The sequence below is a fragment of the Stegodyphus dumicola genome, chromosome 1 (genome assembly GCF_044657685.1).
Source record: "Stegodyphus dumicola isolate Sdum_Otavi_A_Nest chromosome 1, ASM4465768v1".
NCBI classification, from domain to species: domain Eukaryota; kingdom Metazoa; phylum Arthropoda; class Arachnida; order Araneae; family Eresidae; genus Stegodyphus; species Stegodyphus dumicola.
The window spans coordinates 54,677,108-54,705,078 of record NC_140768.1 but is presented as its reverse complement, the minus strand read 5'-3'; the positions used below and the strand labels follow the sequence as shown (position 1 = coordinate 54,705,078).

The window sequence follows — 27,971 nt, the reverse complement described above, 5'->3', positions numbered from 1 at the left end:
AAACAGAAAGAGATAAGAACACTTCTAAACGACATGGCAGAAAGTGACATTATCCAGACTTCAGCAAGTCCTTGGCCCTGTATTCAAAATTGAAGGTAGTCTGACTGTATTTGCATTGACTATAACTGGATGAACACAGTCACAAAGAAAACCATCTTCCTAGAATTGACATTCCTGACATCTGCAAGCAAGTGGTTTTCGATGCTTGATTTAAAGAGTGGATATTGGCAGGCAGAAATACACCCTAATGATCAAGAAAAGATGGTATCTACTACCAGAAAAGGACTTTGGAAGTTTAGGGTGATGCCGTTTGGAATATAATGCACTGGGAACATTCGAATGCATTTATGGAGAGCGTGACAACAACTTTGTTTTCTAGTACATCAACTTTCTAAAACAAAGTACAAAATATTTAAATACTAAAAAACTATGAAATTAAAAAAAAATTACTAGCTACCTAGCTACATGCAAGTTTTACTTTTTAAGATTCAATTTTTCATAATCTACACTGCTGGCCACCCAAATTGCAACACCAAGAAAGACAAGAGATATCACAACAAAATTTATTTAGTAGATAACATGTTGACCAAGTATCAAATGATTAAATTTATAGACTTCTGTGAAGTGTGGTTCCTTTCAGAATCAGTAGCCAGAGTAGCCGCCATTGCTGGAGATCACCGCTGCCACACGCCTCGGCATTGATTCAAAGAGACTTTGGATGTGTTCTTAGAGTACATCAGACCAAGCAGCTTCCACACATTGCCAAAGTTGATCTGGTGAGGCAGCTTGGGATTTAATCTGGATCAATCGTTCAGCAACCATGGACCACATGTTTTCTATCGGCGAAAGATCCGGACAGTGAGCCGGCCAGGGAAGCAATTCAATCTGGCGATTGAAGAACCCTTAGACAATGGGTGCCACGTGTGGTCGCGCATTATCCTGTTGAAATATGGCTGTGGGCAAGCCCTGAAGGTAAGGAAAGACAACTGGCTCCAACACCTCAGAGATGTAGCGCTGACTGTTTAAAGTACCGGCAATGCGTACTAGAGGAGTGAGAGAGCGATATCCAGTACCGCCCCATACCATAATACTTGGAGGAGGACCAGTGTGGCGGTGCATAATGCAGCTCTGTTCAGCATCCTCTCTCCACAGTGTCTCCAGACTCGAATCCGAACATCGTGGTGTTGCAGACAGAAGCATCACTTGTCAGTAAAGACAATTTCATTCCACTCTACCGTCCACACCCTTCTTTCAACGCACCATTGGTGGCGGAGACGTCTTTGGTTCTGCGTCAAGGGTAGACGAAGCAATGGACATCTTGCGGACAGACCACTCTGCTGTAAACGGCAAATGGTACGCGCAGACCTGAAGATAATCCACACTCTTGGTAGGCCACTATCCTTCCTCTGTCAAACTCAGATACTGATAAAATATCTGTTTACTACGAGGCATAATTGATCTTTTTTTTTTTTTTTTTTTTTTTTTTGAAAAAAAACCACAAGAAGAACACAATTGCCGAACTTCAAATCGTCGAAAACTCCAAGCCTTAAATAGCGCTTTGAAGTGGAGCCACAGGCGCGTGTGATGTGCGTCTGCGCTGAAATTCTAATCATTTGCATATCTCACCTCCGCTAATGCTGTTGTAAATTTCATGTTATTTGCATGCTTCCTTCAGGGGTATTGCATTTATGGTGGGCAGCAGTGTACTAATTAAACTCTTAGCATCATTACCCCATATGATTAACATAACATCAAACTATCAGTTTTTCAAAGGTTTTGATTTGTCACTTATTGTGAAAAATGCATGTTCCATTTCTGCATTTGTCTCCAATATTAGCATATATATGATTGCATTTGAAAGAAATACAAATTAAAAAAAAAAAAAAAAAAAAACTCAATGCATTTTGCACCAAATTTGATTTCATTTTCATTGCTGAATAATTTGAACATGATCCACTTAAATTTATCAGCTGACTGAACTGTGATTGAACATTTCTAAACTACTTTTTTACATATAAAGCATACCTAAAAGAAAAATAAAAAAGGTACTTCCTAATTATTGGCAGCCCAACAAAAGTCGCAAACTCACTGCTGGCTTTGAAGAGCACTAATTTTTTTGCCAATGTCTGAAGGACAAACAGACACTTTCAAAATGGCAGCATTTACCTATTTCAAGGAATCCTTCTTTTTTGTACTGTTTTTCTCCCCATGTTCATTGTAATGTGTTTATACTAAAAAAAAAAAATTAGGCAATTGCTCAAATTCAGACAATCTGTACAACTTAAGATTTTTCACCTGCCAAAACATACATGTGCTACACGCATATACCTGCATTGCAACATAAATACTTTTTAGTGACATCATGGGTTGTCACATAACTATTTTGGAAATAAACTAAAAAAAACTTCCAGGAACCATTCTTCTTATCAAATGAATGAGCTCCACAAAAACAGATGTTATGAATGTATGATTGTGCATGCTATAGTTTAACTGCAACCATAAGTAGGGCTTAATTTCTAAAAGTAGAAGTGCCGGAGCCCTATGGAAGACGGTCAGAAAAGAGGAACAAACTAAATAAATAAAATGGCCATTAAAATAATTAATAATTTAAAAATTATATAGTTAATAAGTATTAAATTAATTAATAATTATTTAATAGATATTAATATTTATTAATTATGTAATTTATTATTATTATTTAATTAATTCATAATTAATTTATTATTATTTATTAAAACAATTAAAGATTGATTAAAATTAAATAAAATGTAAAGAGATAAATAAAAATTTAATAAGTGATTTTTAATATAATTTTGTTGCTAAAAATAAGATTTTTGAGATCAAATTTTTACTTAAATAATTGTTCAGTTACATAAAAGAAGTGCTAGAGCCTTCTTATTTTGGACACCGGTACACTCTGGCTAGAATTAGAATATGTTGCAGAAACTAAGAAGTACCGGAGCCGGCGCAATTTATGCTCTGCACTAGCCCAATTGTTATTGACTGGAGAGTGCAAAACTTGGGATCTCATAGAACCCAAGCGTGACACTAACTGACACCATCGACATCCTAATTCTTTATTCTTGAAAATAAACCAGTCGTTTTTTTGCGAAAATCCTTTACCTTGTTGAATTGATCAGCAGCTTGGCTGGTCAGCAAAACTGATTTCTCCTATACTTAGTTCCCATTTTGGAGAAATGTAAGAACTATAATCTTTGTCACCTTCTGTATCACCAGTCATCTTCATAATCATCATTTGCAATATCTGAATTCGCATTAATAATATTACCTACTCTGGCCTCTCGATTACATTCGAAATAATCATTTATTTTACGTTTGGACATTATTTTATAAGTTTCAATAACAAGTATTTCTAAAAATCCGTTTCACATACGTTATATATCTGAAGGAAATGTGCTGAAGTAAGTGCAATTAAAACGAACGAAAGAGGTTGTTAGCGAAAGTAGTTTATTCTACTGCTGTTCAGCCAATTAACAGTGCATTTCAATGCAACTATTGTACTAAGCAACGGAGCCCTCCTACATTATAAATTTCTATCCAGTGTCTTTTCCAGTGAGGGTGCCCCTTACCATGACTTTATTTGAATAGGTTCCCATATCTTCCGATCTTTCTTCCAAAACGGTGTTGTTTTTAACACATGGGAATTTCTATAAAACATTTATGGTGTAAAGTATCAAGTTATTTGTCCTGTGTCTCAATGTGTCACTCAGTATGATTTTTTGTTTTGCCTTTCGGCTACTTTAAATTTGTATGCTTCAGAATAATGCTTGCTTAATTTTGTTAAGAGTAACGGTCATGTCATAATAATTTTAAGAGATTTCTTTTGCAACTTACAGATGAATTAATAAATAAATCGAAACAACTTTTATAATTTAACATCTCTGACATTTTGAATATAACTGTATAATATGAAATAAATTTATTAATGTAAAATTTAAATTATATATGACTTCGAGATTTCCCTTCTCAACTGTAAGTTTCCAGAAATTTTTAAAAATTTCTAATTCTGTGTGATAATATTTACATTTATCGGGCGATAAGTATCTACACATAGTTGCATAGGTTTGAAAGATTTAAATGTCATGAAAGGTACAAAATCTCAAGTTTATCAGAAACAAATTTTTTGTATAGTTGATAGATTAAAAGTAAAAATTAAAAAAGAAAAAATCGAAACTATCTATAAACTGATATAGGTAATAAAAAATATGTATAATCTAATAATAATACAGCTTCTGATTTTAAGCTTTAAGAAATAAAATTTAAAAGAAAATACTTTAAAAAAAAAGTCTGAAAGCTTTCACATTTTATATTACGCCTAAACAGGCGTTTTTTTAACATTTTGTGTGTTACCTGCATTTATTAAATACCATTTTCTTTGCACTTAAACTATAAAATTCAATTCAACAGGTGTATCGAAAATAATTTAATAAGAGCGTATCTTTAGATTTCTCGATACACAGTCTCGCGAGTTGGAGATAAAACTATGTCCCCCCAGTGTTGCCATTGATCACTTTGAAATCGTTGAGTTTCCTAATCAAAAACTGATATATGCTTTAAAAATATGAAATAGATAATAAAACAAATTCCAAATTTGGGCTCCCAAATGCCCATATTCGAGTGCAGACCTACCTCATTCAAAATTGGATGGCTCTAGGTACCGTTGTTTTATCACAATGCGAGAAACATATATACATTTATGCAGATTTTTCATTATTGAATTTCTTTAATATAATACAGAGTGACAACATTTGGTGGCAGCAATATGGAAATAGATTCAAACTTTTAAAGTATTTGATGCAAAATGCCAAAACGAAATTAATAGCCCTTTGGGCTTTAGCTCAAAAGTTATATTTCTGTTTAAGATAATACACCACGAACGCAATACCAGTATAGCTGCATATGTAGCAAGTCGCTAAAATAATTTTTTATTTTGTGTGTATGATGGGGGAATTTAGATCCTACCGTATTGTTAGATAAAACGATTCTTCAGAAAACGACCCGATTTTGCAACAATATAATATTTTAACAATGGCTTCAGTATGTTGAAATTACGACATTTTTTGTCATTATATATTATGTCATTGCATGTTATGCCATTATGTCATTATATGACATATTATGTCATATAATGACATAATTTTAATATTTAAAAGAAAACAACTTATACATAGTGCCTCTGTATTCGCTCATAGAATGTCCCAAGGTTTACCACAGATGCATAAAACCGTGCATAATAGCGAATTTTATACATAATACAGGATATTTGTGCATATTATGTAAATAAGATCACATTTAATTGATAAATTACAAAATAATGAAGTATACTTTAGGCTGCACTATATGTCACACACTGTAGGTCTCTTAATAAAGTAATGCAAAATATACTACATATTGTCTTGTATACATCTCGTTCTCGTTTTGATGAATTAGTCTAATCCTCCAAAAGGCGATTCGGGAAAAAAAAACTTATTTTCTGTACAATATAATGCACAATTTCAAGGGATCATAGGGCGAAAAAGTTCTTTTATCAGCACAAAAACTGAATATTCTTAAAGTATAACTAATGAAAATTCAGATAATGCTAGAAATAGGATGAAACAGAATGTGGGCATAAGGGAATGAGTGGATGGGAACAAAAAAAAATTGAGGGGAATCTTGGTTAGAGAGGCTCTGTTTCACTGCAGCTCTCTGCTGATATAATTATAGCCATCCAGCGGATATGTGTCAGGGGTAAAATGAGTCCTAAATCTGACTCCTAAGAATGAACGTAAAGTTGCTGGTTACACTTTCATTGTAGTTATTATGACCAATAATAATTGTTGCCTACACACACTTCCTTTGCTTTTGAAAGTGAATTTGTAACAGTCATCACAAAACGTTACTTTTGCTGTGAAATCAATTATGACACTAGAGCGAAAATCGGTTGCTCAATTTGCCCCTTAAGCAGGATAACAGTGTGCTTAAGAGAGCAGAACAAACTGACAATTGCAGAGACAACAGAACCAGCAATAATTAGAGAAGGATCACAACAGTGGTACTGTTCCCTCTGTTGTTAGATATATTACTTACCCGCAGTCTAACTTAACTGATATCAGGTACTTCCACTAGTAATGATTATTAAACTTAGTTAATTACAATAATTATATTATAATTTTTTTATTTTATTTTATTTTATTTTATTTTTATTATTTTTTTTTTTTTTATTTTATTTTATTTTATTTTTACTCTAAGATCTATATGCATTATTGCATATACTTGAATTTTGGAGGAAGGGTAAAGCAAATTTATTTTAGGAAAAAAAGAACAAAAAAGGTCTTACATAAAAGATCTCAATATTTGCAAATGTTACTTTAAATTACATTAACTTTGATCAGTGGAAATCCCACTCAAATGGGTGGAAACATGTTAGTCTTCTTTTTTATTTTATTTAATTATTAAAATACGAAAAGAACACTTCAGTTAAAAAAAAAATGGTTTCATTATTTTTACAGAGTTCATTTTTAAAAATAAGCAATGAAATATACACTGTTTGCATAAAATTGAAAAACAAAAATTTATATTTTTGGTTTCTAAGGTTGCAAATCACTACAAATATTTGCGTTTATTTCTTTGAATATGAAACTAAGACTGGAAAGGCAACTGAAGGCAGAATCACCCAATGTCATGGCAAGTTTCCCTCTCTTGATAGTAAATTCTCTCATTCTGGTGAAGAGAAAACTCTCATGTTACCACTCTCACCCTGCAGCATGCATTTAACGACACTTTTAGGCAATTCAAAGTGTTTTCGCAAAATGCCAGCTAAGCTTGCATTTGACACAGTCAAACTATACTGAAACTACAGTCAGAAGTTGTTAATCCGGACTCGTCAGGACTTCGGCGATTCCGGATTATAGATCATCAGTTTAAATCTGGTAAGATGGCATGCAGAAATTATAAAATTAAAAATATGAAACCATAATTTATGAAATAAAGAACAATTATGATCTAAAGGGTATCAAAATTTACAAAAAGAAAAAGCTTAATATTTATTTGTTTACTTTATTAAACATTTCTTTCAATTTAAGTTGTTTAAGTTCCTTCGTTTTATGTGATAATACTTTCTCTTTAATTCTATAAACAGACATAATTTCTTGTTCAGTTACAAAGTTCCGCTGTTCAAGTACTATAATTGCTGTGCCGAGAATACCGACTAATTTAACAATCGAATGTTTTCGTTTTCAATAACCTCTGTGTGACTTTCTTCACTATTGAAAGCGAATTATAATGACGAGGAATTTAATTTAAATCATATCAAAGAAGGAGTACATTGAGATGAAATACTATATTTAGTAAAGAATTATAAGCCAAATAAAATAAAAACATCTGCCCTGAAGATAAGGATAGTGCTGACAGATCAACTTCCAATTTATTGCGCGCCGCATCGTCCCCCCCTTGCCGCAGAGCAGCGTGAAATTGATAAGCAGATTTCAGAATGGTTACAGAAAGAAAAGGTGCACCTTTATCCATTTTTTGCAGCAATTCCACTTTTTGTTTGATGGACATCGAAACATACTTTCACTTTGTAGATCCTTTGGGAACTCCAGCATCGGAAATTCTATTTGACATCATCGAAAGTTCAAGCTTACTTTTATAAAATTGCTCTAACAGTCTGCAAAAAATAATAAGCCGGATCAGATTCGAAGATTAAAGAACAACGCAATCTACAACATTAACTGAAATAGATAATTAGATAATTTTAGCTTATACCATCCGCTATACATTAAAGCACATGCATAAACATATTATGTGCATGCGCACATGCATATGCGCAGCCATAAAGGACTTACGCGTCAACGCGATGCATGCGCAGAAAGTTTGTAGCTTCGAGGTCCGGAATATAGATTATTCTGGATTATGGGTGTCCGAATTAACGACTTTTAACTGTATACATACATTATTATGCTAACACACTTACAGCTCTAATTAATTTTTTCATTCAAGATTATTATTCTGGGTCATAATAATGCATAGAAAATAAGAATAACAATTCTAAAAATATTTTGTTGCATAACCTCATTAAATAAAAATACATACCCTTTGGAGCAATTGCTACCATGTTATCTAAGGAATAGTTACCAAAAACACAGTATATCAAAAATATGACAGCAGGAAAAATGGGACCATGAGAAAATAGCATAATCTGTGGAAAAAAACATGAAAATTTTATGCATAAAAACAACTTATATGAACATGTATATATGAAACAATACGGTATATAATACAGCACAAAGTCCCAAATTGGACTCAATGGGACTTCGGCAATTCCGGATTTTTCCAGATATTAGATCATCTCAAAATTCACCAAAAAAAAAAAAAAAGCTTAATATTTATTTGTTTACCTTATTAAACATTTCTTTCAATGTAAGATCTTTAAGTTGCTTAATTTTTTGTGCTAATATTTTCTCTTTAATTCTGTAGACAGACATAATCTCTTATTCAGTTACATTGTTGAAGTCCTATAACTGCCGTTTTAAGAATTCCGACTAACTTGTCAGTCGAAATTTTTTCATTTTCAGTAACTTCTCTGTCACTTTCTTCACTATCGGTAGCGGTATTTTCTGGATCGAGAACCATACTACAGATTTTGCCATTAATTAATTAATTGATCATTGAGAAACATTGTCATCACAATGAAAAACTTCTTTTATATCATCTTCATTTATTACCGCTTCTCCACATTTCTTTACAAAATTTGTTAATAGGAAAATTTCACGTCTGTTTTGTGATATCCGAAAACCTTTAAAAATAGTGGCTATCATCATCAAATTTAGCAATCCTCCACTATACATACTGGGCTTATGCATCATGAGCTTGGAGACTAACGACAAATGAAAATGCTCCTGTTCCGTTAAATTTTATCTTGCTACTATCATAGACTGAGACAATTAAGCCTAAATTGTATTAGTTTAGTTAATTATTATACTTCCGTCTATTTCTTGCACATGCTTCAGGCTTATCAGAGTTTTGAATAAATATACTCCCACATATACTTAAGCCTCACTGATGGCCGGCGCTAGATATCTTACCGCCTGATGCAGTCTCTGTGAGTCCTAAATTCTGTGACTCGGTACGGCCATATGAATCCTGGCGCTGGTTCTGGGTTTATGTGAATAACAAAAAAGTTATTCTTAATTCAAATAGCCCTAAATGTAATCTTTGGATCTATGAGTATCATCAACAAAATCTATTTTTAGTATATGGAAAGAAATTTTTGGTAAATTTTTCCTTGTCAACATCTTTTAGCGCATTTAACTGAAATCTGTAATCATCGCCAAGTGTAATGTCAACATAAAAGGTTACCATCTCCTTTATTATTTAACTATTAACATAAAAAAATTGTTTAGGCATCGCTACATGAGTCATTACTCAAGTTGTCATGTTTTGATAAACACGTGGTGAAGTAAAGTATAATAAATAATGATTTGCCAGGTTGGCGTCAAATCAATGATGTATCTATGTGGAATGTTTCAGTTTGAGATGTGTGCGAAGCAGATACGCAGCAATGGAGCCAAATTACCAATCATACCAATTTATGCTAAAATGATTGTTTCTTCAATAACAAGGTAATTTACTTAGTGTCGAAGTGAAATTAAGAATCGGGACCCTCCAGATGCTTTATAATGCGCGGAGGGGGGAATCAAATGCGCATGTGTAAAGCCTACGAGAAAAACTTTGATGGTTTTGAAGTCCGGATTTTAGATCACTTCAGATAATGGACGTCTCGATTTCGGAATTTGTATTGTGTAGCTAAAAAAATCTGGAAAAAATTACATCATTAAAAAAAAAGTTTTTACAAGGAAAAATTATTTATTAAGGGCTACTGTTAAAAAATCTGCTAAATGAAGATTACTTATTAAATGACAAGACATTAAAGCGGATATCAAAATGATACATTTACATACATATGTAACAGACATGGCCAAACTGTGGCTCGCCGGCGCCTTAACTGCAGCTTGCAAGCTACTTGTGATCCCTTGCCACCTCAAATGCGACTAGTTGGGAACAAAAGTTGAACAAATATAGTTTAATGTTTTAAAACGTATGGAATTTGAAGTAGAAATCATCCAGTGCCTCGTTTCTTTATTAATTGCTAATTTAATTTCTTATATTATGTATTTGAAAATTTGATGGATTTCAAACTATCCACTGCTAGCTTATCGTCAGAGTAACAAATACGTAAAATTACAAATAATTTCATTTCTGTTAATTACTATTCCAGTTATGTTACTTTTTGAAGAGGAAATGGTCAACGGAATGCACTAATACAAAGTCAGTCTAAAATGCAATGCTAATATTTTTATTTAATTATCCTCCCTAATATTTTTAAAGTTAATTTTACTTCAGGTAGTATCTGATCCCACTGTTCACAACAGTTGTGATCCACCTGGAAGATTTGCTATTTGTTGTAGGATACTACTTTTATTCAGCCCTTGAATGGCATGAATAACTGCTGAAGAAACCTGTTTCACCTTGCAATCCATACAGAGCTCCTTTAATATGTGAAAGAATTTTACGAGGATTTTATTTTTGGTGGAGTAAACCTTCAGCCTCTTTACTTGGTTGTCTCAGTTTTCTGCGGAACTCCTTCAAAATTAATTTCCTAACCCTCAGGTATTTTTATGCAACAGTCTCACTGTTTTCACAAACATTCACAATAATATGCTTAACGAACGCTTTTTCCGCATAAAACTCTGTCTTTCGTAATAATTCCTTGGCAGATAACATAATTTATTTCACCAATGGTTGTGGATGCTGAACGATTTAAATTTTAGTCAAAATGTTTAATTCCCATTTTATCAAATATTGTTATTTCAGATAGAGATCTTTCACCTTTATCATCAAATCTTCATATCAATAACGTTAGCATCAAGCAATGAGGGATCAACAGAATACAAACATCTCTCTTCTCCAAAATTTCCGTCAAAATCGGCATACTGATATAAGTGAAATCTCTTTAGCTTGTGATACTTTCTTGTATTTCTCGATTTCTTGTTTGATGACCTTCTTTCTTTCTACCTCGCATTAGGTTAGAGGCATGTTGCTGCACTAGGTTAGAGTCACCGGTAAATATTTCAGTAGGTTAGACCTGGCATATCTAAAATTTTTCACTCCTTAGTACTGCCACTCTGCAGCTGCCCCGGCTCTGATAACAGCATTACACTTCTTTTAATCTGTTGATATTTTTTTGTCTTCCTAATTTTCGATCATTATGTATGTCTGACACGTAAATGATGATCGAAAATTAAGAAGAAAAAAAAAAAAAAATAACAGTGTCCTTCATGAAAGCTTAGTAGCCTAACAAAAAGTTGTGCAATGATCCACTGCTTGATCACTATCAATTTCAGGCAACAATGTTAAATTTTTATCCTGTAAATGTTTATTTTTAATGTCTCATCTTTCATTTTCTAAAATATTCCCTGCTTACACAGATTCCATTTCAAACTCAATTTCAGATTTAATTTCTGTACACATGTTTGAGAACCCAATGGAAATTTTTACTATCTAACCATTAGGCTGACAATAATTTATTTTAAACTTCCTTCCAAGTTATTTAGCTTCGAAATTCATGACGAGACGGTAAGTCATTTGATTGCTTTTATGGGTCCAGCACTGAGAATATAATGGATCCATGTATACCTAATTTGGCAAAAACTTAGGAACTAAACTATTGTGCAGATGTCTGCATGTTACAAAAGGCCTGCACATCGAACATCTGTGCATGCCCACAGAAATATGAAGACTTAAGCATTCATGTTACATCTGCATTTAATAAAATAAATTAATTATAGTAGTTACAAGCATGTTTTTTATCTGTAACATTATTTTTGATTAACCATGTATTTGAGAAACAGCTCAAAATTAAATACCTAAAAGGTTGAAGAGTTCCCAAGATGGCTGGAATACGTGCTCGACGAAGTGTTTATATAGCACTGCATGAACTTCTAGATTTATTAGCAATAGGTTATGTATATCCAAAATTATCGTACTGATTCAAGAGGTATTTTTGAGAATTTTCAATGATGAGCATGAACTTTTTTATTTATGTCCAAAATTATCAGGACAATTCGAGAGATAGTTTCGAGAATTTTCAATGAAGCGCAGTGAAATGATTACTAAAAAAAATTCTGGCTGATAATTGTTGGATGCCATGCTGAATACTGTATGGGTCAGAGCCATCATGAAAGATACTTATTATTCAAATACCACTGAAATTGCAATCGTATTCTTTTTTGTGTATGTGTTTGAATTTTTCTATATTGGGTATCAGGAAAAGTAGTTATTCCAAAGTTTGGGAAAAAGTGTTTAATGATTTCTTAGGTTAGGATCCAAAGATTCGTATGATCTCAGTATGTTGGTCCTTATATTAACTGTATGGAGAAAAAAAGAATTACTTTTCAAAATTCTAAATAAGTTGATAGCTTATTTTTAAATAAATATTATTTTCTTGAATAACAGTTTCTCTTCTGCAGTACACATTTATGTGTATCATTTAATTTACCCTTTCTGAAAGACTGCTCACGAGTTTAAAAGAAAAAAAAGCACTTTTTTCTTTTACATAAAGATTTGCAATTTACTCAAATAACATTTTTTATGCAATTGTAGACAAATGAATATGCTTCCGATTCATTTTACTTCTACTAAAATAAAACAACAATAATTATAAATGGATAGATATAAAGGAAATCAGAAGAAAATATTTGGTTTCTTTACCTGAAGAAAAAATGCTCAGTTGCCCAGTACAGGAGATAAAAAATTTTATTTTCTTGGGACTCAACTTTTCTGAACACAAAACAGTAGATATACAATGTATTTATTCATATTTATATGCAAAATCACATATTCATTAATTTACTTCAAAAGTTTTGCTATATTCAAAACCTATTATTTTTGAAATATTTAAATATAATATTTCATTATTTTTGAAACGATATAAATTTGGACTTACGATTCCCATCGTCTTGGAGATTGGCCATCCCTGATATATAAGATTCTTAAACGTTTATTTTATGTAATAAGTTACTGTTTGTAAAAAAAAAAAAAATTGGTATTAAAAAGCAAATGTTTTAGAGATGTCGCTTTCCAACTTTCTTTATCAATTTTGGTTAGATTAGATTGAAGGGTGCCTCTTGCATTACCACGAAGTTGTTTCACTTATCGCCAAGTTGTTTCACTTATGGTAACCTGAGTAATTGAATGTTATGAAAACCCTATTATAACATAATCGGTTGTGTGATTGTGGTAAATCTTGAATAATGAGAAAAGATTTGTAAGGGCTTGTGGTGCATGTTGGTTAGGAAGTACATTGTTGATGCATTGTGGTTTAGACAGTAAAATGGCTGAATATGGTAGGATTAATTTGAAGTTTCTGTACGATTTGGAATGGAAGGGGAAAAGAGCATTAATTGACTGGTGTCTAAACAGTGGCGTAGCTAGAGTCGGGGAAGGGGAAACATCTTTTCCCGGGCGTAGCATCCAAGGGTCGCCAAATTGATGCTACGAAATTTTTAATGAAATATTTTCCATTTGTAGCACACAGAAAGGCACGCAAATTCTTCAATTGTCCCCGGGTGCTGGAAACTCTAGCTACGCCCCTGTAGTGTAAATGGAGGTTTACTTAGTAGCCATTAATAAGTTTCCTGTTTGTTGGAAGGAAATGCATATGGTTGAGGACATAGGCACTACAGAGGATATTCTTTACTCTTATTTTTGTGAATTTAAGTGGCAATGCCGATATACGGGTGCCACAGACTGAAGACACAGAAATTTCTAATAAGGTATGTGGATATTTGCTTTGTATAGTGCTTAGATGCATAAGATGAATTTCCTTTTTTTATGTTATTTTATTGTTTAATTTAAAATGTAGTTTACTGAGATTATGTACTTTTTGTACTGTAGAATTGGATGCTCCTTTGACTTTTTAAGTGAAAATAAATCGATGTATACATGGACAAAGTCAAGGGAGTGTGCAATGCCGAGTTTGTGCGATTCTCTGAAGTTTTTTTAAGTGCAAATAGGTCGATGTGTACGTGGATAAAGTCAAGGGAGTGCACAATGCCAAGTTTGTGAAATTTTCTGATTGTTTTTAAGTGAAAATAGGTCAATGTGTACATGGATACCGAGTTTGTGCAATTCTTTGACTTGTTATTTTGGCAAATTGTCGCTACACAAAACCAAAATAACAAGTCAAAGAATTGCACTAACTCTGTATCCATGTATTGCCAAAAATCACCAATTTTCGCCGTAAATATATTTTTACCTAAATTTTTTAAATAGCATAAAACAATTTACTTCCCATTGCATCCATCATTAAAAACTTTTTTTACAGTATTGAAATCAAAAAAAAAAAAAAAAAAAAGGAACCTTAAAAATTATTTATTGTATTTCCACCTTATATTCTGTACAAGATTCACTACTTGCTTCATATCATTATATATAATATTTAACCATAAAGTTTGATAATCAAAGTTGATAGACAGAAAATGTTAAAATGATCAAGATTAATAAAATTCCCTCCTTCAATAATATTTTGTTCATAAACACAGATGGATCACATTTGATTATGTAGTAAATCCAGTATTTTTAAATCAGCTGCTAATAGTTTTTCATTATTACTTTATTCCATAAAAATTAAGACAAAAACATTGCATTAATAATAATGTAATTTGAGATTTCATTTTTAAATCATGCAGTAGTCTTGATATACATTATTCTATTCATTCTTCAATTCAATTTTAATTACAAGTTCTCAAAATTACACTTATTAAACAGTTCTTATATTCAAAAACAGAGTTTATTTGTACAGTCAGGTAGCAAAAATGGTCCCCAGTCTTTTAACCCAGTAAGTATTTGATGCAACTAACTTGAAAATGAAAAAGCCTTACATGTAATTTAAGATGACAACTAACATAATTCAATCTTTTAGAAAAAAACTTTTCAGAAATTAAAAATTAGAAAAATGCTAAATATTTTTAGAAAAATTCCTTTAACAGGGAAGAAATATTGAGAATGTAAGGAAACAGAAAATAAATCTGCTTCTTGCTTGTTAAAGCAATCACTAGATTTAGTGACACAGAGGTTACTGAAAACGAAAAAATTTTGATTGACAACTTAGAAGGAATTCTTGACACAGCAATTACAGTGCCTCAACAATGTAACTAAACAAGAAATTATGTTTGCCTATAGAATTAAACAGATTAAACAACTTACATTGAAAAATTTTTTTTAAAGTAAACAAATAAATAGTAAACTTTTTTTTTTTTTTTTTTCTTTTTTTGTAAATTTTGATACCCTTTAGACCATAAATGCTTCAATGTTTCATAAATCAAGATTTCATATTTTATAACTTCTATATGCCATCATACTAGATTTAAACTGATGATCTAATATCTCGAAAAATCCCAAATACGGAATCGCAGAAGTCCCGATGATTCCATTTCTCGGACTTTGTACTTTAGTAGAAATTTTTTGGAAAAGAAGTAGCAGATTGAGAGTAAAGAATAGCTGAAAGACTAATGATATGAATGTATTTTGAAGTTTCTATAAATAAAAATATGTAAGTACCTTCCGATTACCAAAACCAGTTTAAAAAGGCCCGAAAAAATTGTACGCAATGGGACTATTGCATTCATTTGCTGAAGGTCACTTATTTACTCACTATCTGAATATCAATTAACATAAATATATTTAAAAAAAGTATTTATTTTCCACACATTTAGTCTTCCAGCTTTTAAATCTCAGTGCAGTTTAGATACCAAACTGCAAATAATAACAAACTACCATAAACTGAAAATTTTTACCTGGCAAAAATTTTGTGACTAATTCATGTTTGTGTGCCTTCTGATTCTCAAGTGAATTACACTTACATTATTTTTCCATTTGGTTACAATTTCAGCTCAACAAAAATGCTAGATACAAAAAAATAGTACTTAATGTACTATGACAACTACCTAGATATCTCGCCAAAACTGGTGACCCTTGTAGGTTATACAGGTTAACCCTAACATAAGTTATAGAGGATGCTAAAATAAAGAGTATTTATCCTGCACTTGCTATTACCACATCTTTTTTTGCTACATTTATGTGGATTATTACGTTTAGGTTAAACACATGAAACTTTTTGTGATTATTTTTTCTCCAAAGGATATCAACATTTTCTAACTTCCTTCAAATGAAGAAGCGATCGAATTTCAAATGATTCTTCAAATGAAGAAGCCATATATGAAGTTTTATAATTCAGGATTTTATTGGAGATGCAATGTCAAAAATTGTCTCAAAGTTTAGTGACCAATCTGGTATGTGGTTTGAAAACAGTCGTATTGAATTTTTAAAAGCTTTAAGATTTATTTACTTTTAGGCATATGCAAACATCAGTTGGATTTATCCGATAAGACTTATTGATTGGAATAATTATATGTGTGAAGTGTGTGTATGAAGGATTTGGAGGATAATCGAAATGTTAAAATTGGAAGGTGCGGAATGATTGTCCACACTGATGAAAGCCATTTCACGCATCAAAAGAATAATCAAGGTTATATCTTGCCACAACAGTGGGTCTTCGGTGGAATTCGCCAGGAGACAAAAGAAACATTTCTAGTCAGAGTTCCAGACCGGAAGGCAACAACATTAATGCATGAAATTCAAAATAATATTGCTGAAGGCTCAACAATAATGTCAGATTCATGGCCTGGATATCAAACAGAGGAGCTCGTTGCTGCCGGTTTTGAGCATTTTAAGGTGGATCACCGATATAATTTTGTTGACCCATCTATGCAGACTGATACTCAACATTTTGAAAGGATGTGGGGTTTTGCAAAATGGAGGAACAAGCATCAATGTGGGACAAGCCGCCATCATTTGGATACCTATTTAGCTGAATTTATTTGGCAGAAAAAAAAGGAAACCCCTTTTGATGCTATTTTGAAACTGATTTCCCACCACTTTCCTCAACATTAACTTCAACGTTTTCTTTTAACCAGTTTTAAGTAAGTTAATTTTTATTTTTTTTAATTTGTATTAAGTATATAGTTTATATACACTCTTAGACAAAAAAAACGACACATCAAAAAGGAGTTATCCAAATGGGACAAAAATCAGTAGAAGTGATGTACATGTACAGAAAAACAAATGATTACAGTTTGAGAAAAATTGGATGATTTATTGAAGAGACAGAGCTTCACATAGTTACTGTCCACCAGAGTACATGGAATGAAATTTGCGAAGAATTTATGACCTGGAAGTTTAATAAAAAAAGAGATATTAATAAATATTTGCCAAATTCAATTAACATTGAGGAGCTAATATTTTTAAAACTACTCATACAATTTTTAGAAAACTTGGCATTCTGGCATAATTTGAGTCATAGAATCGAAATATACAAAAAAAAAAAAAAAAAAAAAATGGTATGTTATTTCAGAAAAAGTCCAATTTTGTGTCAAAATACCTATGTTAGAATAGTGCTATATATAAATCTAATATATATCCTAAGTCACGCTTTCGAGACATGAAAAACGCAATTTGAATTTTGTCAATCGGCTCAGTAGAACGGGAGATATAGAACTGTCCTTTTTTTTTTTCTTTTTACGCAGTGTACATACATTGACGAACCAAGAAAGGGTGCACAGTAAATAAATCTCAAAGCTTTTAAAAATTCTATAAGACTGTTTTAAAAGTTCGGACACCAAACCATTGTTGACAATTTTTGACATTGCATCTCCAATAAAATCCTGAATTATAAAACTTCATATATGGCCGTTTTTACAAATGCGTTCTTTGGATTTAAAGTGATTTTGATAGAGAGCAGATTGGAATGGACCGAAGACTCGGAACGAGCACCTTCAAAACCACAAGGCTGGTAGGTTGTTCACAATCTGCTGTTATTAATATATATGCAAAGTGGATATATGATGGCGAAACCAACACTAGATGCCAAGGTGTTGGACATCTACACGTCATCAAAGAAAAAGGACATCAGAGACCGTCTGCTTGGTACAGTAAAATTGTCGCCAGACAATGGCTCAGCTAACAGCCCAATACACTGTAGGTTCTAAGTATGAGTGTTTCATAACGCACAGTTCAGCAGACACTGTTGGATATGGGACTACACAACAGATGTCCCACTCATGTACCTCTACTGACCAGGTGTCACTGTCAACTACAACAGACCCGGGAACATCGAGACAGGACCATACATAAGCAGAAGACAGTTGCCTGGTCAGATAAATCAAGATTTCCCATTCATCACATCAATGTTTAGGTCAGAGTACACAATCTTCCAAGCAAACAGTTGCTCCTTCCCTCGTACAGTAGATTATACCCAAGTTGGTGGTGGCAGTATTATGCTTTAAGAGATGTTCTCATGGGCGGCTCTGAAACCCTTATCATAATAGCTATGGACTACTTGAACATAACTGCAGATCAGTTGCACATTTACATGGTGTCTGTCTTCCCAACTGAAAATGGAATATTTCAGCAGGACAACACCCCATATCACAAAGCTTGACTTAAATTGGAGTGGTTTGAGAAGCATAACGATGAATTCCAATTAATGTTCTGGCCACCTAACTCCCTGAATCTTAACCTGATAGAGAATATTTGGGATATCATGGAGCGGCAACTGAGAGCCACCATATGTCCGTATGTCTCAACTTTGTGTGACCACTGCTTAGACATTTGGCACAACCTGTTTCCAGTCATCTACTAAGAACTTGTAGCATCTATGACACGGCAAGCTGCAGCTGTTTTGCAGGCCAAAGGTCCCACAATGCATTATTAAGTAGGTCGCCATAATGTTTTGGCTCTTCACTGTAGAATATATTTAAATAAACTGTAAAAGAACCAAGGCAAGCTGCAGCTGTTTTGAAGACCAAAGGTTACATAAAGCGTTATTAAGTAGGTGGTCATAATGCTTTGGCGCTTCACTGCATAATATAATTAAATAAACTGTAAAAGAATCAAGGCAAGCTGCAGCTGTTTTGCAGGCCAAAAGTCACACGAGTTATTAAGTAGGTGGTCATAATGTTTTGGCTCTTCACTGTATAATATAATTAAATAAACTGTAAAAGAAATTACAAAATGCAATAAAGCATAATGCACAAAATATGGTACTTACGTACTATGATGTACGTACCACCATTTAATGGATGACTGTTCATATACCCAAAAGTAAATAAATCTCAAAGCTTTCAAAAACTCAATACGACTGTTTTCAAAGTTCGGACATCAAACCGTTGTTGACAATTTTTGACATTGCATCTCCAATAAAATCCTGAATTATAAAACTTCATATATGGCCGATTTTACAAACACGTTCTTTGGATAAAATTCCAGCCTCTCTGAAAAATTCGATCGCTTCTTCATTTGAAGGAAGTTAGAAAATGTTGATATCCATTGGGAAAAAAATAATCACAAAAAGTTTCACATGTTTAACCTAAACGTAATAATCCACGTAAATGTAGCAAAAAAAAGGTGTGGTAATGGCAAGTGCAGAATAAATACTCTTTATTTTAGCGTCCTCTATAACCTATGTTAGGGTTAACCTGTATAACCTACAAGGGTCACCAGTTTTGACGAGATATCTAGGTAGTCGTTATAATACACAAGTACCCAAAATACTTACATAAAATTAATAGAAAGCGGTTGAAAATATATATCTTAATTATTTAAACACATGGAATTTTAATTTGTTGTATGCTAGATAACTGGTGATAATCTTCAGACTCCCAGTTAACAATCTTCCTAACCAAAAAAAAAAAAAAAAAACTGGTACCATGTCGCCAGATACCTTATCTGAAAGATCAATTTCAGATACATTCAATTATGCATTATGTATCTCAAATGTGCTGATTAAATTATTGTAATATTTGTTTATTTTAAAGATGTTAAATGCATGTATTAATACATTTGTATCTGACTGAAATACTCATGTTAACACAGGAAAAAGAACAACAAAATCATGATTTTTTGAAATTTACTTATAAAAGACTTACTACATTAATTTAGCTTCATGCTTTAACCAGAATGTTATTAAAGACATATCTAGTGGCAAAGCTTTACAGAAAAAAAGAAAAACACTTTCACTAGAAGTAATGAATTTTTAATTTCACTAGCTAGTATATAATTTATCTATACTTCAATCACAATATGAATGTTCTGTGCACAGATAAATATCGAACCACATACTGTAATGTATATACATTTAAAATAATTTTCATTCGAACACATTCTATAAAAAATACAAAATTTATATCACACAAAATAACGAAATTATACAAAATACAAGATTTCTGAAGTTGTGCAATATCAATAAAATACTTCCCACCTATTTCTGCATTCATGCTCGGAAACTGTTAAGATCTACACGGTTCACAATAATTAGCAATGTGAAGAAATTACGATCAAAACAGAAACTTCCAATAAAGTGCAGCTGTGTAATTTAAAATAGCAAAATCTTGGACGGACCTATTTTTGCTGAGATAATATTATAATAAATATAATTTCAATAAAAAGATTATGCATGGCTTATAAATATTTTAAAAGAATAAATAATGTTCTAATAAACAGCATTTCGATAAGTTGGAAGAAAAAACATGTACAGATTTTTTGAATAAAATTCTAATGAACACAATAATTTTAATGGAAACATTTTGTATGGCTGGTACACAAGTATTTTAAAAGAATAAAAGCCATAGTCACAAACTTTAATTACAAGATATATACTTACTATACCTGGGATATTCTTTATAAGTACCTTTGGAAAATATATGTGAAAAAGTGTAGATTTGGAAAGATATTTTCTTTTTATTTTAAATTAAATATTAAATTAATTTAAATTGGAAGAAATTAGCTCCTTCTGTATAGACAAAAAACGAAAACAAAATTTCAAGTTCAAACGCGGTTATTAGGAATGTTAATGTTTTACTGTTAACGTTTGAAAGAGGGTGATTTATGCATGCTTTCAAATCGTAAACCGCAACACTTCTTGCGCATACAAGTAGCTTTGTATCTGTTTTGTCGATTGTTCCTTATTTCACATCATGGAGAAATAACGTCTATACATATTCTTTGGTATAACTTCGCTTATAATCTTTTGAAATTCCCTACGCAGTGGTACATTACAGCGGTTTACCACAGTAGCTGCTACTACAGTTACAACGTTAAAAGTTTGTTTGGAAGCACTTCCGCAGAGAACCCGGAAAATGTAAACATTGCCAACTTTGGCGATAATAGTTCAAACCTGGTAACCCATCGGATATATCCTATTCGCTTGTTCGAAGTATGCAACTCTTGCGTTTATTTTGTTGACCGCGAGCTTGGCGAGTAAAAATGCAACGGCGCCAACGGGTTCTCTGCGGATGAAAACCCCAGTTTTTGAATGTAAAGTTAGAATCAAGTTTGGAATAAAATTTACTTAAATATTATATTTTAGAAAAATCAGTTTGAAATACGTAATTTTAATTTGTAGTTTGGAAAGCCATCAATAGATGGCGTCACGAGTTAAAGTTTAGCATTGCAATCCTATTTCTGTAAAAATTCACGAAATAATTGATTTTGATACTAGTTATTTTCCTAAATAATATTTAGAAGCGTTTGATATATTGCTTTATACACAGTTTTCACTAAACAGTGTCAGCATTGAAGAATAAGTATCTGTCAGCGGAAAGATGTTTACAGCAACCCTATTGCATTGCTATTCCGCACTCATTTTGTTTAGATCAAAGAGGTTAGGATGTCCTTGGTTTACATTTATATAAAATTGCCCGTTTTCCTTTGCACCTAAGCTTGATTTTTCGCCCATCGGTGCAGAAAGACTTAGCGGGTGCAAAACAAGACGTTTGTCTGTCTGTTTACATTTATTTATCAAGAAATTTGCGAAAATAGAAACCTTGGAGATATTATTTCCTAGGCAAATTTGTCATCAAATACATCTTAAGCACTTTTAGTGTAAGGGTTTGGTTTTCGGACCGACGTTCCCCCCTGAATTGGAGGGAATGCGTCCTTGTGGTTTAACTTGTAAATAACTTTATATTTGAGTTGGAGAGCATAAGGCGCCAAAGGGAAGCCAAGCTTCAAGAAGAAGAAGGAGATGCGAAAATATCAAGAAAGACCGAAGAAACACGCTCATTTTAATAAAAGATCTAGAGTCCAAAGACAATGTCGGGTAAAAGTTTACGATTGGGTGCCCCTTGTTTCTTGGTGATTCTTTTTTTGACGCTAAGATCGGCGTCAGGAAGGCACAATTTAAAGATGGCCGCTACACAAAACCAAAATAAAAAGTCAAATAATTGCACAAACGCTGTGTCCATGTACACATCGATCTGTTTTCACTTAAAACAATTCCTAGAATTGCACAAACTAGGCATTGTGCACTGCCTTAAATTTGTTTATGTACACAGCAATCTATTTTCATTTAAATAAAATCAGGAAGCTAAAACAAAGTTAAAACTATCATGATAACCAGAAGTGAGGTTTCATCGCCAAAAGTTTTTAAAAATTGTCGCTAATAGAAGGGGCACCCAAATCTACGCTGCAGCCTAATGGCCATGGAAGAAATAAATATGGAATTCCTGAGATGTGGAAGATTCCGAACAAGCGGATGGATTCGAGAGGTGAGAAAAAATATATTCTTTATATTGACTACTTCATGTTTGTGATTTCATAGTAGGTTCATTCTGAAGTAAAATATGCTTATTTATTTATTTATTAAAGGTAGAAATTATTGGTACAACTGCATCTGTGTCAAAGGAGATTGGTTGCCCGCCCATTTATTCTTCCATTCACATTACATTGGGAAATATTGAAAGGGTAAATTCAAATTCATGAGGAATTGCTGAAATAAATAGATCTTTTCAAAAGTATGTGCATGTTCTTGCGATCTAAATTGGATCTGCCATCATTACATGGTATTGGAAACTTTATAGTTACTTATTTGCTATGAAATGAATTCTCTCCCTCTCCTGATTAATTTAATTAAAATTATTGTGTCAGTTACCTATGGTATATTTTTACAGGTGTATGCACTTTGCATTCATGTGCTGGCTCTTCAACTTTTTTTTTTTTTTTTGTTTTGTTATTATGTCATTTACTTGGATGTAAAAAATTTTGGCTAAAGTGCAGAATCGCCCACTTATTTGTTTGGTGCTTTTTACAAGAGTAAGAAGAATTGGATTTTTGTGAATTTTCTTTGACTTTCTAAGTGAAAATAGGTCGATGTGTACATGGATAAAGTCAAGGAATAGCACAATGCCGTTCTTGTGAAATTCTGGGATGATTTTTAAGTGAAAATAAGTCGATGTGTACATGGATACCAAGTATGTGCAGTTCTCAAAAACGGGCCACGCAGTGGGCAATTCTGCACTTTCGCCAAAATTTCTCTTGGTGTTGGAACATTTTATCATTACCTGGCAAAATTTATGTATATATATTTATACATGTATTATCGCTTGTCTGCTTATGGTTCTGTGTATTTGTGATGTATGCATGATGTGAACTGCAGTTTTTGAAAAATATGCCACAGATTCCACCAAAAGTTGGGATGCAGATAATAAAAAAATCTGCTGTGTCTTTTCAGTGGAGACTACACCTGTAGTACCAAGAATGGGACCAACAACCCCATTCTTGCCTTGTTTTCTAGCCTTTTGGCATTTGTCCAAATTGTATGAAGAATTGGATTAGAGATGATTTGAATTATCTCTAGTGGGAAGGGAATGAATGCTTTCTCTGTATCTGTCTGAACAACAAAAAAACTTTAAATTTCCTTTTTTAAACCCTTCTTAGAAGGGTCCTAGTAAACTGATTATTAGGCATTATTTAGTGTTTATTAAAGTTTCTCCTCAGAGGCATTGCTGGCCATGTCTCTTTAAATCTAACACACCTAACGAGTTCCCGCTTCTCCCCCCTTTCCCAGACCCAAAGCACTTGCGACATGAAGTTTTTTGCGAATGTTTCCGCTCTCGTGTTGTTAACACCACATGACCATTGATCAAGGAAACGTAGATGCTTTTCAAAATTCATGATTTAACTGTTAAATAAACCGATATCATATCAAGAAGCAAGTCAAAAAATAAGAAACATATCTTTTCACATTTTTTATTGAAACTTAACAACATGTGCACAACATTACACCGACATCCATAGCTCGCACGCAGAGAAGAAACTTAGTGTTGCCAACATGGTAAAGATAAATGTACCAAAACTAACACGCCTCCTTACATTTATATTTACTAATTACAAATAAACATAGATATAAGCTACCTTTTAATCTTTACCATTTACAATTAAGCATAGATATAAACAATAACATTCAACACTTAACACAAATTATCTCAAAAAAAAATTCTTTTGTTAACTTAAATGTTAAAATCAAAGTTAAATACTATTTAGTTTACATAAGAACATTACCAAAATCTATTTCATCTCAAGCAAAATATTTAACTAAACATCACTTAAATAAACAGTATACAAAATTTATTTCTATTTCAAACCTTCTCTGAATTTCATAAATTTAATCTTTCCTAAAGACTTAGATATCTGCAATATTTGATTTTGAATCAATCTTTACAATTTCAATTACTCCATTTTGAACATTTTCGTAAACATTATGATATTGAACTTCTATGTGTTTTGAATTTTTAGTGAAGTTCCCATAATTAGCAATGGCCAAAGGCTCCTGAATTATCTTTATAAATTTTAATGGGGCGAGTTATATCAGCAAAAACATCATTCACAACATTTTTTAAGAAATTAATTTCTGTCACAGCCTCAGATAGAGCAATATATTCAGCAAGAGTGGAAGATTTTGTCACATGATTTTGCTTTTTGGATTTCTAGTAAATTGGATTACCAAATAATTCAATAGCAAACCCAGTAGTTCACTTTCTGTGAACTACTGGGTTTGCTATTGAACTACTGGGTTTGCTATATCACCTGCCAAATCAGCATCAACATAACAATTCATAATATCAGTTTTAAGATTTTTACTATAGGTTAATTTTAGATGTTTTGTTAAGTACAAATATTTTAAAACTCTTAAAGTATATTAGAAACGTAAAAATCTCATCATAACAATTTTGAAATCTACTTAGATAATTTACGTTGAAAGATATGTCTGTCTAGTAGCATGACTAACATACAAGAGTGCTCCTATTAGATTCCTATATTTGATATTTTGATTTAAATTAGATTGGCTTAGTTAAAGATTAATCTCAATTGGTCTATCATAAGGCTTTGAATTTTCAATACCATACAGTTTAGCTAAAGATTCGATATAATTTTCCTGACTCAATGTTAAGATATTACTTTTCTCATTATCATATTCAATATCAATTCCAATGTAGCTTTTTAGGTTGATCTTTGGATTATGGTAACTTGGCGATTTTTTGGCGACCAACTCTGCTAAAGCAACCCTCTACTTTTTTTTTTCGTCGCCATTTTGCCTTCACGAAGTAAAGACATATTTCTTTTCTTTTTATTTACTCAACACTTTTTCCAACAATCTACTAGCCGAATTACACTTATGCTAGAAATTTTATTTAACAAAACTGCTTAATCATGACAAATATTAACTGCAAAATTGGGGAAAAGTGCACAATCGCAAACTCCTTGCGCATTTTTCAGAATAGCACATACACATAAACCATTTACACGTCGACTTATTTTTACTTAAAAAAACATCCCAGAATTGTACAAAAATGGCATTGCACACACTCTTAACTTTATCCATCTACACTGCTATTTTTTCATAAATTACAAAAATTTGCAGGAAAATTTTCTTAATCTTTAAACTCAGTAAAAAGCACATATATGAAATTACCTGATCACAAAAAAGTATATACCCTTTCCAAGGATGAACATTTCCACATATAAAATAAATAAAATATCCAAAAGCTTTTACCTCTAAATTATCTATTATATTATAAATGTCACCAACGAATTTATACGCAAACATTAAAAATAGTTACAAATACTTAGTGTCAAATATTAAAATTATTTCCATATATGTTTACTTCAACTGAAACGTATACCAAATTTCTACAAACATAAAATTCACAAAATAACTATCATTTAATTAAAATATCACTAAACCATGTACACGTCGACTTATTTTTACTTAAAAAAACATCCCAGAATTGCACAAAAATGGCATTGCGCACATTCTTCACTATATCCATATACACTGCTTTTTTGTCATAAATTAGAAAAATTTCACGAAAATGCATGAAAATTTTGTGAATCTTTAAATCCAGTAAAAAGAACATATATGAAATTACCTGATCGCGAAAAAGTATATACCCTTTCCAAGAATGAACATTTCCAAATATAAAATAAATAAATTATCCATTATATTATAAACGTCAGCAACGAATTTATATGCAAACATTAAAAATAGTTACAAATACTTAGTGTCAAATATTAAAATTATTTCCATACACGTTTATTTCAACTGAAACGTATACCAAATTTCTACAAATATCAAATTCACAAAATAACTATCATTTAATTAAAATATCACTAAACCATGTACACGTCGACTTATTTTTACTTAAAAAAAAATCCCGGAATTGCACAAAAATGGCATTGCGCACACTCTTCACTATATCAATGTACACTGCTTTTTTCTCATGAATTAGAAAAATTTCACGAAAATGCATGAAAATACTCAACGTATACTACTCAAACGTATTCCAAAATACTACAAACATATAACTCACAAAATCACGATCATTAAATTAAAATATAATCAAATTAAAAAACACTACTTAAAATATAAATAAGCACATACATTAAATTAATAAAAATTAAATTACAATCCTAATTACTTTAAACTAAATCATTGCTAATAACAATTTTCCAATAATACCATTTTAATTTATTTACTCCTTACATTTAGAACAATGCATAAAAATAATATCCTCAAATGATTAAAAATACTAACTTACCTAATCTTCTTCAGAATCTTCATTACGTGGCACGCACACTTCCCTACAGAAAGAGTTCCAATCGGCTGCAGTACTACTGCTAATTTCTAAATCCGAAATCCAGTAGTCAACTTATTATTATTTATTATGTATTAAAAATTTCGAATTCACTTTACATAGCGCCATGCAATCCGAAAATTAATCAACACTATTTCACACAGCACCCAATGAAGCTTAATACAAAATATTTTTTCCAAATCCCTTTTCCTATTAAAGAACTGTAATTCGTCCATTAATGTCACATGACATATCTCATGATCTCTCATTTCCCTCACACAAAATAATGCGTAATCGGAACTGAGTGCTTCTCACATTATTACCAAAGTCCTAGGTAGTAAACTTTATCGCCAAACTACCTGTTACCATATTCCAAAGATCAGCCGCTTTTTACTTTATTTAAATTCTTCATTTTAAATTTATTATGTAGTTGTTCCTTAATGTCATTAATTATCTGAGTATCTTTGCAACATACCAACAAATAAAAGAATATATACAAATACATCATTTTCAGATTTTACATAAAGACAATAATCATATTTACTTCTATGAAATCCTAGACTCTCAATATACTTGTTAAAACACTCATACCAAGCACGAGGGCTTTCTTTTAATCCATATAGTGCTTTCTTTAATTTATACACTCTATTTGAATTATCATTATAGCCTTGTGGTTGTTTAACATAAACCTCAGACACAACATAACCATTTAAAAAGGCAGTTTCAACATCCATTTGATGAATGTTTAAATTATATTGACAAGAATATGAAAGTAACAATTTTAAGGTTTGCATCTTAATGACAGGGGAGTAAGTATCCTCAATACTATCTTTTTGCTGGAAACCTTGAATTACTAATCTAGCTTTAAAAACATTACTTGGTTTTCTTTAGAATACCCACTTCACATCTAGAATTGCTTTATCTTCTGGTTTAGTCACTAGT

General features: G+C 32.0%; 1 protein-coding gene and 1 long non-coding RNA gene across 22 annotated transcripts in view; one reads left to right on the top strand and one right to left on the bottom strand.

Annotated features, from left to right (window-relative positions):
- Sil1 (Sil1 nucleotide exchange factor) overlaps nt 1-21,275 on the bottom strand; it is an 81,631-nt gene extending 60,356 nt beyond the window's left edge. The window contains exons 1-2 of one of the 4 annotated variants that reach the window (XM_085814636.1): nt 20,780-21,275; nt 8,095-8,200 (exon numbers count right to left, since the gene is read on the bottom strand). In XM_085814636.1, coding sequence (XP_085670762.1) covers nt 8,095-8,197 — 103 coding nt within the window. In that variant the 5' untranslated portion in view covers nt 8,198-8,200; nt 20,780-21,275. The remainder of the gene's footprint in view (nt 1-8,094; nt 8,201-20,779) is intronic. The other 3 variants (XM_085814638.1, XM_085814648.1, XM_085814650.1) reach the window with 3 other exon arrangements.
- A 394-nt stretch (nt 21,276-21,669) lies between these two features.
- Nucleotides 21,670-27,971, top strand: part of LOC118203489 (uncharacterized) — a 28,870-nt gene continuing 22,568 nt past the window's right edge. For 5 of the 18 annotated variants that reach the window (XR_015040607.1, XR_015040603.1, XR_015040608.1 and 2 more), the window contains exons 1-2: nt 21,676-22,664; nt 22,765-22,860. This is a non-coding gene — a long non-coding RNA (uncharacterized LOC118203489). Of the gene's footprint in view, nt 22,665-22,764; nt 22,959-27,971 lie in introns of all 18 variants that reach the window. The other 13 variants (XR_015040612.1, XR_015040617.1, XR_015040618.1 and 10 more) reach the window with 9 other exon arrangements.